General features: G+C 45.6%; 1 protein-coding gene across 4 annotated transcripts in view; it reads right to left on the bottom strand.

Annotated features, from left to right (window-relative positions):
• Positions 1–17,701, bottom strand: part of col14a1a (collagen, type XIV, alpha 1a) — a 219,484-nt gene that overhangs the window by 126,113 nt on the left and 75,670 nt on the right. For all 4 annotated transcript variants that reach the window (XM_073050216.1, XM_073050223.1, XM_073050227.1 and 1 more), the window contains exons 6-9: positions 12,482–12,637; positions 7,487–7,606; positions 3,757–3,921; positions 2,865–3,026 (exon numbers count right to left, since the gene is read on the bottom strand). In XM_073050216.1, coding sequence (XP_072906317.1) covers positions 2,865–3,026; positions 3,757–3,921; positions 7,487–7,606; positions 12,482–12,637 — 603 coding nt within the window. The remainder of the gene's footprint in view (positions 1–2,864; positions 3,027–3,756; positions 3,922–7,486; positions 7,607–12,481; positions 12,638–17,701) is intronic.

Raw genomic sequence — 17,701 nt, 5'->3', positions numbered from 1 at the left:
ATCGGATGGCACACCAGTGTCGTCACCTTCGTAGAAGTTCAAGGAGGTTTGGCGTGTCAATGAGCGCTCAAACAGACGCATTGTTGAAAGAATCCTGACTCGTGAGGTAGTGCAGATGCTGGCAATCTAGAGCATTACACACAATGTGCTGGAGGAGCTCAGCAGGTCAGGCAGCATCTTTGAATGGGAATAAACAGCTGACGTTTCGGGCCGAGACCCCTCATCGTGATCTGGTAGGGCAATTCAAATCAGAATTGTCAATTAAATGGTGACAAAATACTACAAAGGCAAAGTTAAGAGTTCAAAAATTCAAAGTAAAATTTATTATCAGAGTACATACATGTCACCACATGCAACCCTGAGATTCATTTTCCTGCTGGCATAATCTGTAACTGTAAACAGGAGCAATGAACAACAAACTGTGCAAATGCAAATATAAGTGAATAGTAATAAATAACGAGAGCATCAAATAACAAGGTAAAGAGTCCTTAAGGTGAGATTACTGGCTGTGGGAAAACCAGAATATAATGAGTGTTCAAGAGCCTGATGGTTGTGGGGTAGTAACTGCTCGTGAATCTGGTGGTGTGAGTCCTGATGCACCTGTGCCTTCTACCTATGGGCAGCAGCGAGGAAAGAGTGAGGATCTTTGATGGTGAATGCTGCCTTTCTACGTTTCGTATAGATGCGCTCAATGGCTTTACTCGTGACGTACTGGGCTGAATCATTTGCCTTTTGCAGGGTTTTCCACTCAAAGGCATCGGTGCTCCCACACCAGGCTGTAATGCAGCCAGTCAGCACACTTCCCACCACGCATCTGTAGAAGGTTGTCAAGGCTTTTGATGGCATGCCAAATCTCTGTAGACTCCTGAGGAAGTAGAGGTGCTGCCGTGCTTTCTTTGCAATTGCATGTACTTGACATTTATATGATGAGTGCAGGAATCTGGATTCGATTCCATGTTCAGCCCAAGAAAGGTACAAACTGAGTGTGGAGGTGGGGTGGGGGGAATACCGGCTGTGCACTATTTTCATCAGCATCGAGAATGTTCCCCTCAGCCACTTTGCAACATTTACAGACATAAATTTCTTTATAACAAAGCCATCAGTGTAAGGAAGTGAGAAAGGTATTCCTATCCATAAACTTAAAACTGTGGGTAAGATGCAGAGAGAGGGACAGAAGGAAAGAAAGAGGTGGACATTAAACAGAGAAAGAATGAGACTTTCTCTCATGCAAAACTCACATCAAATAGATGGTTACAGTCACTGAAACTTACAAAAAAAAGGGAAAGTGAACATTTTAAAAATAACATTGGTAAATCGGTTTATTATTGAGGTGCAGTGAAAACTTTTGTTTTACATGCCATCTAGACAGATCGTTTCATTAGAACAGCACATTGAATACAAGAGAAACACAGAATGCAGAATAATGTCAACACAAGGAAATCTGCAGATGCCGGAAATTCAAGCAACACACACAAAATGCTGGTGGAACACAGCAGGCCGGGCAGCATCTATAGTGTTATGAAACCAGTAACTGGTTTCACTTACCAGCAAAGATAGATATGTCAGTTGAAGTCCAATGGTACTATTTTCCAAAGTTTTATTAATAAAGGGGCACAAAAATTAAGGTTAATACAAACATTCAGATAACATGCGTCAATACTCAATCTAAAACGCAGGTACATTAATAATCACTCAGAAATAAGCTCTTTCGTTGTCTAGGGTATAATACTGAGTCCAATTGGAAATATAAAGAGTCACTCTGAAGTCTGCAGGCTTTTCCCTTTTGGGCTCACGTGTTGGAGAGAGAGAGAGAGATAAACGGAAAAACTTGCCGTTTACATCCGTGGAATCAGGGGAGCGATCTTCCCCGTTGTTAGTTAAAAGCGATCTTCCGTTGGTTCCAGCCACAAACCCCGCATTCGGAATTTAACGCACGTGGCTTACTTCAAAATGGCTTCCCGTTCCCACGGGAAGCGATAACGTGCTTCTTGGTGTCTCCTTGGTGCGTCTGAGGGTCGTCCTCTTTCAGACCCTTCTTTATACTGCCTCACGGGATCTCAGGTGTCAATCAGGTTGCAGGTGATGCAATCTCTCTCTCAACCAGCCCACTTTGCCCGAGGGCTTTACAATGTCCCTGCGAGTTGGCACGTCTGCAGTTCCCAGGTGTCTCCTGAGAACAATGCCACAGTCGCCAGCTTTTGTCCCAGTGGAATGCGGTATCCAGCACGTCGCTGTCTTTCCATTTCCTGTGTCCATTCGGCCTGTCTCTCTCTCTCTTGCTCTCTCTCTCTCGGGTCATTGACCCCCCTTTCACTAGGGCTCTTGCAATTCTCACAAAGGAGGGGGCTGGTATCATAACAATAGGGAGAAGCGATGTCGACATTTCGGGCCGAGACCCTTCGTCAGGACTAACGGAGTCCTGAGTTAGTCCTGACGAAGGGTCTCGGGCCGGAACATCGACAGTGTTTCTCTCTATAGATGCTGCCTGGCCTGCTGCGTTCCACCAGCATTTTGTGTGTGTGCAGGATAATGTGTTACGGTTACAGGGAATGTGCTGTGTAGGCAGACAGCAAGGTGCAAGGCCATGATGAAATAAACTGTGAGGCCAAGAGTCCATTTTATTGTACCAGCCAACCGTTCGATAGTCTTGTATCATCAGGATGGAAGCTGTCCTGGATGCACGTACTTCCAGCCTTTTGTACCTTCCACCCGAGGGAAATGAAGAGAACGTCTGGGGCGGGTGGGGTCTTTGACTATGTGCATTCAGCCAATTGATCATTTATTGTCCAGCCAACGTTACAATTATTACCATTGGGGTAGAACGCGATTACACTGAGGCAGAACACAGATAAACAGTTCCATACCCTTTATCTCTTTATCCTGTTCTTCCACACGTTCACACACCGTCTTGGTGAGGCTTTCAATAATCGTGTTCATGATGTTGAAGTCAGCCACGTTGTAAACGTGTGTCTCGTCAGGCTCGGAGGCTATCGCCTTCAGCTCATTTGCATCAGCGTTTTTCACACCTATTTTGCAATGGAGACAGTGAAACAAAGCAGTGACATTAACAATGCAGTGACACCTGCAAAGGCCACATTTTCAAAAGCATCCTTCCACACTACTGTAAACAGTTCTCAATCAAATGGGGAATTATCAACCTAGTAATGATCAAGATGGGCAAAGAGGCTCTTTCTGCTACATATCTCCATCACTCTAAATATCCATTTCAGCACAGAAACCTTTCTGTGCCTGGAATAACACCACACGAGCAGCTGGAAGGGTGTCTCGAATAGCCCCTCAGGACCGGGGAAGCCTGACTTCCGCTCCTGCTCTGTGGTGACTCCAAGGTGGGACCCATGGTCTCTGCAGGTGGCTGATGGGATGGGGAGATGGGCTGACGTGCACGGCTGATGCAAAGTCTTCAGTCCTCCCACTGTGCCGATCCAAGGTTCTGACTGACTTCCAGGGAATTCCTCTATGCTGTGTGGTCACAGGCCAGGCATCCAGGGAATGTTGAGGATGTTGCACTCCTTCCAAGAGACTGTGCTGCACGGCACACAAAGAGCTCTCCCGAGCCTTACAGAGATCCACCTGCTCTTTGACCGAGTCTGCTTATGCAGGACTCGCTAACACACAAACTACAGTGCTGAATAAACCCCTGGGAGAAGCCAGCCAGCCCACTTCAATCTGATGCATGGAAAAAAATCACCAGCAATTGCACAGGTCACATCCCGCCAGGGAAAGGAGGGAACCTACCTATGGCAAAGAGCTCGATGCCAGCATCCCGTAAGCTTTTAGCCGGCGGAAAAACATCATCCTGCGATTTGCCATCTGTGATCAAGATCCCAATCTTCGGCACTCCTGGTCTGGATCCAGCCTCGGGTTTAAAACAATTCTCCTGGATGTAAGTTAAAGCGAGGCCTAAAAGCAGGTGCAAAGAGACAAGTTAGAATGGCGGCACAACAGGCAACCCAGAGGCACAAGGGCCTGCACATGCTATTATCTGGATACTAGAGGAACATATCTGCTCAGTTCCAGTCAGTCTTTCAGGCAACCTAACAGATAGTTAGACTTGAGTCCAGATGAAGGGGCTTGACCCGAAACATTGACAGTCCATTTCCCTTTACAGATGCTGCCTGACCATTTGGTCCAGCATCATTTTTACATGTAATCCCATCCAGAATACTATGAGGAATTTTACCTCCAGACACATTTCTACCTCAATTTCTATCCCTAACGACACCAGTCCAGGGCACACATCAGAAATGATTTGGTCTCATAACAGATTAGGGGCTGTTTAGAGCTGCCTATTCCCACAATAAATGAACGCAAGAAAATAGGAGCAGGATTAGGCCACTCAGCCTCTCAAACTTGCCCCACTATTCAATATGATCATGGCTGATCTGCATGAGGCCTCAAAATCCTCTCTGTGCCAGCTCCACATCACCCACAATTTCCCAATTTTCCAAAATCCATCTGCTTCCTCCTTCAGTGTCTCCAATGATCCAGCCTCCAAAACCCTCCAGGGCTGGACTTTCCAGATAGTTGCCACAATGCTTAGACTCAGGGTAATACAGTTACCATAGAGAGCCTAAGCAGAAACCTCGACCTCACCTGGCACACCTTGGTTTCCATGGTAACTAATTTGGAGATGGAGGAGGAGGAGCTCACTCGAGCCTTGAACTTTACTTCCAAGACCAATCTTAATTGTTCAAGCCTAATACACCCTGAATTCCTGAATTATTAGGAGCCTTTGCTATGGATCTGGAGCTACATACAAGGCAGACAAAGTTAAGGGAGCAGACTTTCTCTCCCTGTAAGGACATCAGTGAATGAGAGAATTGTTTACAATAATCAGACAGTTCATGGTCAGCCTTACCAAGACCAACTCCTATTCAAACTAAATGTGATTTCCATGGGCTGCTGCTGTGGGCTTTGATCTCGCATCTCCAGATCAATGACCTAGTGCTCTGGGTTACTAATACCTCAACACCGTGCTGTAACTCAGCTCATCAGTAATTTGACCTTCAGACACAAGAGGTAATCTGACAGATGAACAAAAACTCGATCAGCCATGGAATTTTGAAAACTTAGTGAATTAGAGAAAGAGGTCTAGGATAGAAATTCCAGGGTTTAGGACACAGAGCTTGTAGACTTGTTCACCAAGGCTGGAGTGAAGGAGATGAGGAAGTGCAAGAGCAACTGACACCAGACTGGTGCTCACTGTCTGCAACAGCCAGGTTTTGTATTTGGGTTCTGAAATAAGTCCAGACGAAGGGTCGCAGACCCAACGCCCTGACGGGTGACTGGTCCTCTCTCCAATGACGCTGCCTGACCTACCGAGCATCTCCAGCATCTTCTGTCTTTGTTCCAGATTTCTGGCATCTGCAGTTTTTTATTGACCTACAAGGTTATGTTGGAACCAGTTCACAGAACAAGGCACAGACACCAGGCTTACAGGAACATTTTAGTTACCATCAGCACAAGAGTAAATTGAATGGAAATAGCAGAACACCCACTCGTTTCCTTGTGCATCTTTCCAAAGTTCTCTTCAAGAGAGCAGCTTGTGACTGTGGGATGCAAATGCCTCACAAACTCCAGACGTCATTTCACTCAACTCTCCCTTTGTCCATAATGAAACAGACCTCTGACTTCTCCCTAAACTCATCACAATAGAAAGACTTGCATTTCTATGGCGCCTTTCACAACCTACAGAGCATAAAGCATAGGGTGATACAGCACAGAAACAGGCCTGTCAGCTCACAGAGCAGTGCTGAACATGGTGCCAAATTAAATAAAATCCTTTCTGCCGGCATGTGATCCATATAAGACCATGAGACGTTGGAGCAGGATTAGGCCATTTGCCATCGAGTCTACTCCGCCATTCAATCATGGCTGATCCTTTCTCCCCTCCTCAAACCCACTCCCTGGCCTCCCCCCCCCCATAATCTTTGATGCCGTGTCCAATCAAGAACCTATCGATCTCTGCCTTAAATACACCCAATGACTTGGCCTCCACAGTTGTCTGCGGTAACAAATTCCACAAATTCACCATTCTCTGGCTAAAGAAATGTCTCCACATCTCTTTTTTAAATGGATGACCCTCTATCCCGAGGCTGTGCCCTCTTGTCCTAGACTCTCCCACCATGGGAAACGTCCTTTCCACATCTACTCTGTCTAGGTCTTTCAACATTCGAAAGGTTTCAGTGAGATCCCCCCCCCCCCCCCCCCCATCCTTCTAAGTTCTGGTGAGTACAGAGACAGAGCTATCAAACACTCCTTGTATGATAACCCTTTCATTCTTGGACCTCCTCTGGACACTCTCCAGTGCAAGCACATCTTTTTTTAGATGAGGAGCCCAAAACTGTTCACAGTACTCAAGTTGAGGCTTCACCAGTGCCTTATAAAGCCTCAACATTACATCCCTGCTCTTGTATTCAAGCCCTTTTGGAATGAATGCTAACATTACATTTGCCTTCCTCACCACTGACTCAATCTGCAAGTTAACCTACAGGGTGTTCTGCACAAGGACTGCCAAGTCCCTTTGCATGTCTGATTTTTGGATTTTCAAATCCCACTCTGGAGTTTAAAGACAGTCACTTTGCCCCCTGACACCAGCACAGCAATGAGTGTGTATTACATTGCTGGAGATGGCAGCTTCTGGTTGAGATATTTAACTTTGGCCCCATCTATACATGAATCTCTTATCTGAAATGGGGAACACTGACCGTGCAATGCTCTGTCAGTACTGCATTGTGAGTATCAGACTTGAACCCAAACCTCTGACTCACCACCACAAAAGGCGGGGATATCACGGTGACCCCTCATTTCAACTCAGCTTCCCGTTCCCATTCCGACAAGTCAGTCCGTAGCCTCCACTACTGCTGTGACGAGGCCACACTCAGGGTGGGGGAGCAACACCTCACATTCCATCAGGGTAGGCTCCAACCTGATCGCATGAAGATCAATTTCTCTAACTTACGGTAATTTCTCCCCCATCTCCCTTCTCTCTTTTTCCATTCTCCTCTTAATCCTTCTCTTCTCCCGATCAGGCCATCATTTCCCTCTGAAAATGTGCTCCTTTTCCTTCCTTTGCTCCCATAGACACTGTCCTCTCCTATCAGATTCCTTCTTCTTCAGCCCTTTACCTCTTACACCTATCACATCCCAGCTTATTAAACCCCCAACCATCACCTGGTTCACCTACCAGATTGTATTCCTTTTCCTCCCCCCAACTTCCCATTCTGCTTCTTCCCCCCTTCCTCTTCAGTCCTGATGAAGTGCCTCGGCCTGAGACATCGACTATTTATCCCTCTCCATAGATGCTGCCTAATATGCTGAGGTCCTCCAGCACTTTTCCAACATCTCTTGTGTGTAGTTCATCATTCTCATTTAATACATGAAAACAATTGAAACTGATAAGCTTGTCTATGGCCCCCAAGATGCCAAGCATTACGTAGTTGGTCACCTGGACAAGATACAGTACCTGTGAGTGTGTTCCCGCCTTTGTAAGGCAGGTTTCGGACAGCATCCAGCACCGCCTCCTTTGTGCTATGTTCATTCAGGTTCCATTCTATCCGTGGGTCTCCACTGTACTGAGCCAGTCCTGAAACGAGTGGACAGCAAGCTCAGAATATACCATCTGGACATTGCTCAATCAACACAAGCGCGTATTCAATAGGGGGAGTCAAATCAGCTTTGCCTGCTTGAAGCAGAACTCACTACGTAACACAGAGTGAAGCTTCTATTCAGCCCATTTAACTGAATTCAATCACACAATTAAGTAACTTTGCATTATTGCTAATGTGAAGTTTACACAGAGTAATTTGGTGTTCCGGGAAGCAAAGGGGATGCATGAATCATTTCCAAACACAGCTGCTGGCTCAGAGGCAAAAAGCCTGCAGCTCCGATAACCATTTCATTTACCTCATAATGAAATCCAGGAAACTATTAAACAGTCAAAGAGCAAAACATCAGAGTCTCTTTATTAACCACTTAAAGTCCGTTTTTAATTGTAGCCTCAAGCTGACTTTTGCCTCCTTATTCTCACTGATGCCGAGACCAGACCTTCGGCAGTGAATACAGAGTACAGCCGAATGTAAGGAGTTCAGTGCAGAGACTAGTACATTTGGGGCTGTTCTGCTCGTAGAAGAGCAGGTTAAATAGAGGCTTTTAAAGAGATTAAATCAGTACATGGCTCCTACAGCAAGAGCGTCTGTGAGGATAAATTTCAGGGGAAATGAGTTATGTTAAACTGTGAGCTGGGATGTTCACCCTGAAAGAGCAGTGCAGGCCAATCCAACACAACCTTGCAACCAAGAATATGATATATTCTTGAAAAGGAAGCAATCACAGGGTTAAGGAGAAGTGGTGGAGCTTCAAAGAGCCAGCATTGGCTTGATGGGCTGAGTGGGCTGACACATTTCATGACTCCACGAAATAACAGAGTGATAACCCAGTGGGCTCCAGCATCATACAGGTTCAGTGGTGCACCAGACCCTCAGGTGGGGAGCCCGGAGGAGGGTCAGGATCTAGGAAGGATTTGGTAAACTAAATTAGTAAATTGGTTCATTGTTGTCACATGTACCAAGGTGCAGGGAGAAGCTTTGTTTTTGCACGCCATCCATATGGACCATTTCATCGCATCATTGCACTGAGGTAGTCTAAGGAAACAGTAATATCAGAGTGCAGAATATAGCATTATGCAAGGGCATAACGAGGTAGAGTGAGAGGTCAATTATTTATTGTACTACATGACCACTCGATAGCCTCAAAACACCAGCATAGAAGCTGTCTTTGAGCCCCTGAGGACAGGAGTTCCCCACAGGTAGCCACACAGCCTTCCAGCCAGAGAGTGGTGCATTCAATCTATTGTATCTTCTGTCCAATGGAAGGAGGGGGAAAAAAGGAATGTTTGGGGGTGGGGTTTTTGATTATGTTGGCTACTTTATTGAGGTCGTGAGAAGTGTAGACAGAATTCACAGAGGGGAGGCTGATTTCCATGATGCTATAACTCTGCAGTTCCTTATGGTCTCAGGTAGCAGGTGCCATACCATGCTGTGACACATCTGGGACAGATACTTTCTGTACAGCGTCTATAAAAATTGGTGAGGGTCCATAAGACATAGGAGCAGAATTAGGCCATTCAGCCCATCAAGCTCGCTCCGCCATTTCATCATGGCTGATCCCGGATCCCATTCAACCCCATACACCTGCCCTCTCACCATATCCCTTGATGCCCCAACCAGTCAGGAATCTATCAACTTCCACTTTGACTATACCGCCATCTGTGGCAGAGCATTCCACAGATCCTCTACTCTCTGGCTAAAAAATTTCCTCCTTACTTCTGTTCTAAAAGGTCACCCCTCAATCTTGAGGCCGTGCCTTCTAGTTCTGGATACCCCTATCATTGAAAACATCCTCTCCACATCCACCTTATCTAGTCCTTTCAACATTTGGTAAGTTTCAATGAGATCCCCCCACATTCTTCTAAATTCCAGTGAGTATAGGCCCAAAGCTGCCAAACGTGCCTCATATGTTAACCCCTTTATTCCCAGTATCATCCTCGTAAACCTCCTCTGGACTCTCTCCAATGACAACATATCCTTTCTGAGATAAGGGGCCCAAAACTGTTGACAATAGGGTCAATGAGGCCATGCCAAATTTCTTTCGCCACCCAAGGAAGGTTTGCTTTCTGAGTGGTAAGAGCAACAGAAGAAAGCACTCGGCAGTCTTTGCCCTCACCCTGAGGACAGGAGTTCCCCACAGGTAGTCACACAGCCTTCCAGCCAGAGAGTGGTGCATTCAAGAAAGAGAAGGCTGAACCTGATATCAGAATGGATGAACTAAATTGACAGGAGGAAAGGAGGGAAGACCCCTAACCCAGAAGAACAGAGAAAATGTATCATGAACCACCTTGGTAAAGTAGACGTAGAGAAGGTGAAATGCTGAATAAACTAACAGGAGCAATATTATGCCGAGAGTGGGACAGCTTATTCCTGCAGGAAGGGGTTGAAGAGGATGGCCGAGATGCATTCAATTGAAAGATGGATAAACACAAGAGGGGGAGGAATACAAGGACGGTAGGAGAGGGATGGGTGATGGAGGGAGGGAAGAGGAGACTGTTGTGGGCCACCAACACTAGTACACAGCAGAGGCGGCACTTCCGTTGCTGTAAACTCGGTGTAGTGATATGTGTTGTGATATGGTGCAACTCAAACTACCTGCGTCTCAATATCACCAATACCAAGGAGATGGTGGTGGACTTTAGGAGATCTAGGCCTCATATGGAGCCAGTGATCATTAATGGAGAATGTGTGGAGCAGGTTAAGACCTACAAGTATCTGGGAGTACAGTTAGATGAGAAGCTAGACTGGACTGCCAACACAGATGCCTTGTGCAGGAAGGCACAGAGTCGACTGTACTTCCTTAGAAGGTTGGCGTCATTCAATGTCTGTAGTGAGATGCTGAAGATGTTCTATAGGTCAGTTGTGGAGAGCGCCCTCTTCTTTGTGGTGGCGTGTTGGGGAGGCAGCATTAAGAAGAGGGACGCCTCACGTCTTAATAAGCTGGTAAGGAAGGCGGGCTCTGTCGTGGGCAAAGTACTGGAGAGTATAACATCGGTAGCTGAGCGAAGGGCGCTGAGTAGGCTACGGTCAATTATGGAAAACCCTGAACATCCTCTACATAGCACCATCCAGAGACAGAGAAGCAGTTTCAGCAACAGGTTGCTATCGATGCAATACTCCTCAGACAGGATGAAGAGGTCAATACTCCCCAATGCCATTAGGCTTTACAATTCAACCACCAGGAGTAAGATATGTTAAAGTGCCGGGGTTGATTGTATTTAATGTATCTAAGTAAACTACTTAAGAACTTTTTAAAAGCTATTATTAATGCTTTTTGAGAGAGTGATTTAGATGCATATCATATTTTTACTGAGTAATTTATGTAATTAGTTTTGCTAAAACAAGTGTATGGGACATTGGAAAAAATGTTGAATTTCCCCATGGGGATGAATAAAGTATCTATCTATCTATCTAGTGTCACAGAAATGAGACTAGCTCAGGATCAAGTGTACAGGTGAGTGGTGGGACACTGACCCAGCTGAGAAACTGCCAGAGCCCCTCCCCACTGGAATTAACACAACAGAAGGTCAACCCCTCCAGTTTCAGGTTCCGCCCATATAACAGGGGCCAGTCACAGGGGTGACGGCCAGTGCCAGTTATCTACGTCTGGTATATTCAAGGGGAGGCACACACAGCTTCAGTGAACATTGAAACTCTCAGTCTCACTGCATTTACTTCAGTAGTTTCTCACTCCCACATCCCATTTCCCTTACTGACCCCTCACAAAAACCCCTCCCACTCTACAAGGGAATGGAAAACCCTTCCCATTAGACACTGCACCTGAGTTCTGACAATCAAGGTGTTTTTTCCCCTAATAATTCATTGCACTGAGGACCACAGTCAACTGAGATCTCTGCTCAACCCTTCTGGTCAAGCCCCATACCTCCACCACCACACAGCCCAGGAAGGGTAGGAAAACAACATTATTTTCACAGGATAACGAAACTGTTAGAACAATCAGATATTTAACATCGGCAGCATCACATCAGCTAGTTTTACAATAGCCATAGATCATAGGCTCTACTTTAACACTGGTGTCACTCAGTTCAAAGGTGACAGGATTCCATCTGCTTTGCACAAACATCAAAGTCACAATGGGTAACATTATTGGGACCTGCCAACCGACAGGGGGATGGGACTTGTAATACATAAATAAAAAAGAGAAAAAAAACACTCAGCACGTCATGCAGCATCTATGGAGAAAGAAATGGAGTCAATAGCTCAGCTAGATGACTTGTCATCAAAACTGGAAAAGGTCATAAACACTTTGCTTTTTCTCTCCACAGATACCGCCTAACCTGCTGAAAGTTGCATATCTTTATTTTCAGTTTCCAGCATCTGAAGAATTTTGCTTTGGAAGTATTTAGTTCAGGCTGGGGTGGGGGGGGGGGGGCGAGTGCAAGAATGAAGAGGAAATGGTAGATGATTTTGGAACCTGCCGATGATAGTCCGGAACCTGGTTCAGCTACAGGCAATAACGGTCAGGAACCTGGTTCAGCTACAGGCAATGATGGTGTTTGGGAACCTCATTATAGTATAGACAATGATGGTCGGAAACCTCATTGTAGAATAGTTGATGATAATGAGGAATGTGGTCCTGTTACAAGTAAAGATGTTTGGGAACCTGGCTCTAGTTTAGATAATGATGGTCGGAACCAGGTTCTTGTACTGGCAATGATAATCAGGAACTTGGTTCCAATACAGGCAATGATGTTTGGGAACCTGCCTCTAGTATAGGTGATGATAATTGGGAATCTTTCTGTATCACAGGTGATCATAGATCCTTCAATTTGAACAGATTTAGACAAAAATCAAGCGGATATTTTCACGGTGTTGCGGGAAGATGGACTCACCTATTCTGGTTTTGTCAGAATCTACATTGAAAGCACTAACCAAGTTCTCCAAAAACAGTCGCACAAGTCGGAAGTTAAGACGGCCAATGCTCCAGGAGCCATCCACCAGAATGACAATATCTGCAATAGCGGGTGACTTGCACAGAAACTGAGAGCCTGCAACCAAACAGATTGGAAAAGAAGTGACACCAGTGAACAGGTCATTCGCCAACATCAAAACGAACAGGTCTCTGAATCCATCCTTCTCATGAGAGTCATCCCTGATGTGCAGATGAACAAAGTTAGTCAATCACTTATTAATCATACTATCTAACCCAAGTGTCATCGTGTAAATTAGTGATCACCTTTTGATCTTCATAGATTCTCACAGCACAGAAACAGTCCATTCAGCCCACAATGACCATGCTAGCCATCATGTTTGTACCCTTCTCCACTAATCCTATTTGCCAGCACTTGTTATGCCTTGGCAATTCAAGAGCATCTCCAGATACTTCCTATAGGTAATCTTTACTCCGTTAGAAATAAGATGCTGTTTTGAGTAACCATGACAACAAAGTGTGTTTCAAATAATGAACATCACAACTGCCTCTGCTTCCCACGGGGGTGGGAACTATAGAGTGCCTTTATTTTAATGTCATCACAAAGGGCAGGAGGAGGGATACAATACAGAAAGATTCATTGTCGATTTATTCAAAGAGCTTGCACAAAAAAAGAACTAGCATTTATTATCTCACACCGAGTTACAAAGCACGCGCAGACAATTCTGTTGCGTCAGGAACTGCGTTCATTTCAGCAAGTCACCACAAACACTTTAAATGCATTGAAGAGGCAATGATTTTGAATCCTTTGTCTCAGAGATCATGCAAGTGCACCGTTGATGCTGCCTTCACCTGCATCTCCTCTATTTCCCGGACATCAGCGCTCACCCCACCTTCTCTCTCCCTTAACAGGGATAGAGTTCCTCTTGTCCTTACCCACCACCCACAAGCCTCCACGTTCAACAGGTTATTTTCCACAGCTTTTGCCATCTTCTACAACCAAACTCATCTTTACTCACCCACTCTCTGCTTTCCTCTGGGATCCATGATTCCCTTGTCCATTTGTCCCTCCTCACTAATCTCCCTGCCACTACTCATCCCTGCAAACAGCCAAAGTGCCACACCTGCCCACTCACCTCCTCCCTCACCTCCATTCAGGGCCCCAAACAGCAGACTCGCAGGTGAGGTAACACTTCACCTGTGAATCTGCTGGAATCCTCTATTGTATCCGGAGCACCCGATGCTGCCTCCTCTACATTGGTGAGACCCATCGTAAATTGAGGGACCACATCGTCGAGCCCCTCCGCTCTATCCACCTAAATCAGAAGCTCCCAGTGGCCAAACATTTTAATTCGCTTTCCATTCCCCTTCCGACACGTTTGTCCGTTTGTCCCACAGAGTGAAAGAGCAAGACTTTACATCCCGTCTCTGTAGTCGTCTCCAACCTGATGGCATGAATGTCTATTTATCCTTCCAGTAAAACATTTTTTCCCTCCCCTTTCCCTCTTCTTTTATTCTCCACTCTGACCTCTAACCTCTTCTCATCTGCCTATCAACTCCTGCTGGTGCCCCCCCTCCTTCATTTTCTCCTAAGGTCTTCTCTCTTCTCTTATCAGATTGTTTCCTCTCCAGTCCTTTACCTTTTCCACCTGCTTGGCTTCACTTATCACCTTCTACCTATCCTCTTCCCCCTCACCCCCCACCTTTTTTATTCTGGAATCTTCCCCCCTTCCTTTCCACCCTGAAGAAGGGCATGGCCCGAAATGTCAGCTGTTTGCTTATTTCCATGGATGCTGCCTGACCTGCTGAGTTCCTCCAGTTTCTGCAGAAATTCTTGTGCTAATCAAGTGAATGAGTAGTCCAAACCACAGCAGGCTTTCACCTTGATGTTTACAGTGTATTTTCATGACTCAGGGGACAGTTTCCTTCCTCCTTCTTCGACAGATGTAGGTTGTTGCTTAACTGATGCCAATCCACCTTGGTCTTTGTTCCAAGAAACAAAACTAATCTATCTTGAACAACACACACAAAATACTGGAGGAACTCAGAAAAGAGTAAACAGACAATGTTTTGGTCCGAGTCCCAATGAAGGGTCCAAACACGACTATCTACTCTTTTCCATAGACGCTGCCTGGCCTGCTGAGTTCCCCCAACATTTTGTGTGTGTTGCTTGGATTTCCAGCATCTGCAGATCTTCTCGTCACAATCTGTCTCAAGTCTCGTATAACAAAGCTTCATTAGCTTCTCCTGAACGACAGGATTCCTGGCTACTTTGCACATCAGAACTGCTGCATCGGTCAATGTTCATCAAGGGTCCTCAATGAGATTTATAATCTCACAGTCTCACCAAAGCACCCTAACTGTGCCTGGATTTTCTCACTCCCACTGCACAGGGAAAGGGAGATCTGCAAAAAGAAAACAACAAACTTAACGTTACGTTTCACACAAGCAGAATATTTCACACACAGCAATGACAGCCCATTGTAATTTCAATCTAAGAATAAATCACACACACAGAAGTTTAGTTGCACTGGGATAGGAACAGACTGTCCATTTGGCCCCTTGAACCTGTATTACATCAGTGAGATTGAGACTGCTCTGTAAATTTAGTTCTGTGACTTCCACACTGGGATTATTTTTGCTATAATAATTAGTGTAGAACATTTTATTTTGCATCTTTTACTATTTTGAGGAAGGTCAAATGTAAAAAAAAGTAAACGAACCAATCAGAGAACACAGGGATTTTTTTTTTACCACAACATGAGCCTCCAGATCCAACACATCATTCTCTGCAACTTCCACCATCTTCATTCGACAGGAACCTACCACCTTCCCCTTTCCCTCCATTTTCTGCAGTGGTCATTCATTCTGTGATTCCTTTGTCCATTCGCCCCTCCCCACTAATCTCTCTCCTAGCACATAACACCGCAAGCAACAGAAATGTTGCACCTGCCCATTCACCTCTTCCCTTACCTCCATTCAGGGCCCAAACAGTCCTTCCATGCGAGGCAACACTCCACCTGCGAATCTACTGGGGTCGACAATTGTATCTGGTGCTCCTGATGCGGCCTCCTCTACAATGGTGAGACCCGACAAAAATTCGGGGAATGCTTTGTCAAGCACATCTGCTCCATCTGCCAAGAGTGGAATTTCCCAGTGGCATGCCATCTTAATTCCTAACGCCACTGTGTTGTCCTCGGGATGGAAGAGCAACACCTCATATTCCTTCTAGGTAGACTCTAACCACATGGGAAGAACATTGATTTCTTCTTCCGGTAACCTCTCCTTACTTTTCCCCTCTCCCCCTTCTATTCTCCACAATGGCCTTTTACCTCTTCTCCATACCTCTCCCTGGTGATCCTCCTTCTTCCCTTTCTCCCACGGTCCACTCTAATCTTCCATCAGATTCCTTCATCTCCGGCCCTTTATCCTCCTCACCAACCAGGCTCCACCTATCACATTCAAGCTGGTCCTCCACCCCCTCCCTCCACCTTTTTACTCTGGTGTCTTCCCCCTTCCTTTTAAGTCCTGATGAAGGGTTTTGGCCCAAAGTGTCGATGGTTTATTCATTTCCGTGGATGCTGCCAGACCTGCTATTTCCTCTAGCATTTTATGTACATTGCTCTGAACTTCCAGCATCTGCAGAATCTCTTGTGTTTAGGAATGTTCTTGTTCACCTACATCACGTTTAAGGTCAGAAATTATTGCCAATCCCTAATTGCCCTCGAGAAGACATGGGGGAGGGGGTTGGTGGGGAATGGTGAAATACATTCATCAAACACAGCAGCCGTTCTGCTGAAGGCGTTTCCTCAGTGCTCTAGGCCAGAGGGCTCCACAATTTGGACACAGTTACGATTCTCCCATTATAATGGGGTAGATCTGCTGCCTTCGTCCCCCCAGCTGGCAGGAGATGGGGATGATAGCAGAAAACCTTTGTGATCTGCTACAGTCCATCTATTAAATACTGAAGCTCAGGACCAAATGCCTCATTCAGCAGCGCAATACACCAAAACCTTATTACTTCTTGGATCCTTGTCATATAGACAAAGTGACGGAATACCTCACCCTGAATTGCTTAACATTTCATTATCCTGAAAGCCTCAGAACACACAACACCTGGCTTGAAGACTGCCATTATAAGACTTAAACAGACCTTCTGTACGTGGAGATGAAAGTTGGACCTCATGACATACCTCATTATGACCCTGCACTGCATTTCTCTGTAATTGTAGCACTATCTTCTGCAATCTAGTAACACACACAAAAAGCCGGAGTAACTCAGCAGACCAGGCTGATCTACGGAAAAGAGTAAATAGTCGACGTTTCAGGCTGAGACACTTCATCAGGACGAGAAAAAGGGGTGATCTCTTCTCTTTTGCCAGTCCTGACTAAGGGTTTTGGTCCGAAACATTGACGGTTTACTCTCTTCCATAGATGCTGCCTGGCCCACTGAGTTCCTCTGGCTTTTTGTGTTTATTACTTTGATTTTCTCTTGTTCTGCAATCTGTTATTGCTTTTCCCTTGTACTACCTCAACGGACTTGTGTTTTGAATTGAATGGCTTGCAAAACTACGCTTTTCAAGTTCAAGTTCAATCATCATTCAGCCATTCATGAATACAGCCAAATGAAACAGCATTACTCTGGGGCTAAAGTGCAAAACACAGCACCAACAGTCATACCCAGTACAAGGCACAAACAGCACACAAGACAATGAGCATATAAAATATTGGTAAAATACAGTCACGCACACAGAAAAAAATCCAAGACCTTGAGTCCATGAATGTTACGGCCGTCTGCAGTTGAACACAATAGGCTTGTCTTCAGCCAAGTGAACGCTAGGGTGTAGCACCAACTCCAGCCTGGATGCCGCAGCACACTGCCCCGATAATTTGGTGAAGCGTCCAACTCCGACGGCTCCCCCCGGACAATTGCAAACAAGTGACACCGTGGTTTGAGGCCTAGTCCTGACTACGACCGAGACCACACAGCTCCCACATCGCCTGCCTTCCCATCTGCCAGTAAGTCAGTAGATCAGCGTTGCAGAATCTCACACTGAGAATGTCCAACAGTGTCTTGCGAGCACAAGAAAAGTGACTAAGACAATCACTCACTGTGCAGGCGACAATAATATAAGAATTCCAGTTAGAGTAGGTTCCAGTGAATTGTAACACATTGGGACCA

This window comes from Hemitrygon akajei, chromosome 1, assembly GCF_048418815.1.
Source record: "Hemitrygon akajei chromosome 1, sHemAka1.3, whole genome shotgun sequence".
In the NCBI taxonomy this organism is placed as follows: domain Eukaryota; kingdom Metazoa; phylum Chordata; class Chondrichthyes; order Myliobatiformes; family Dasyatidae; genus Hemitrygon; species Hemitrygon akajei.
Note: the sequence above shows the minus strand (reverse complement) of the source record. Positions and strands in the feature narration are given on the sequence as shown.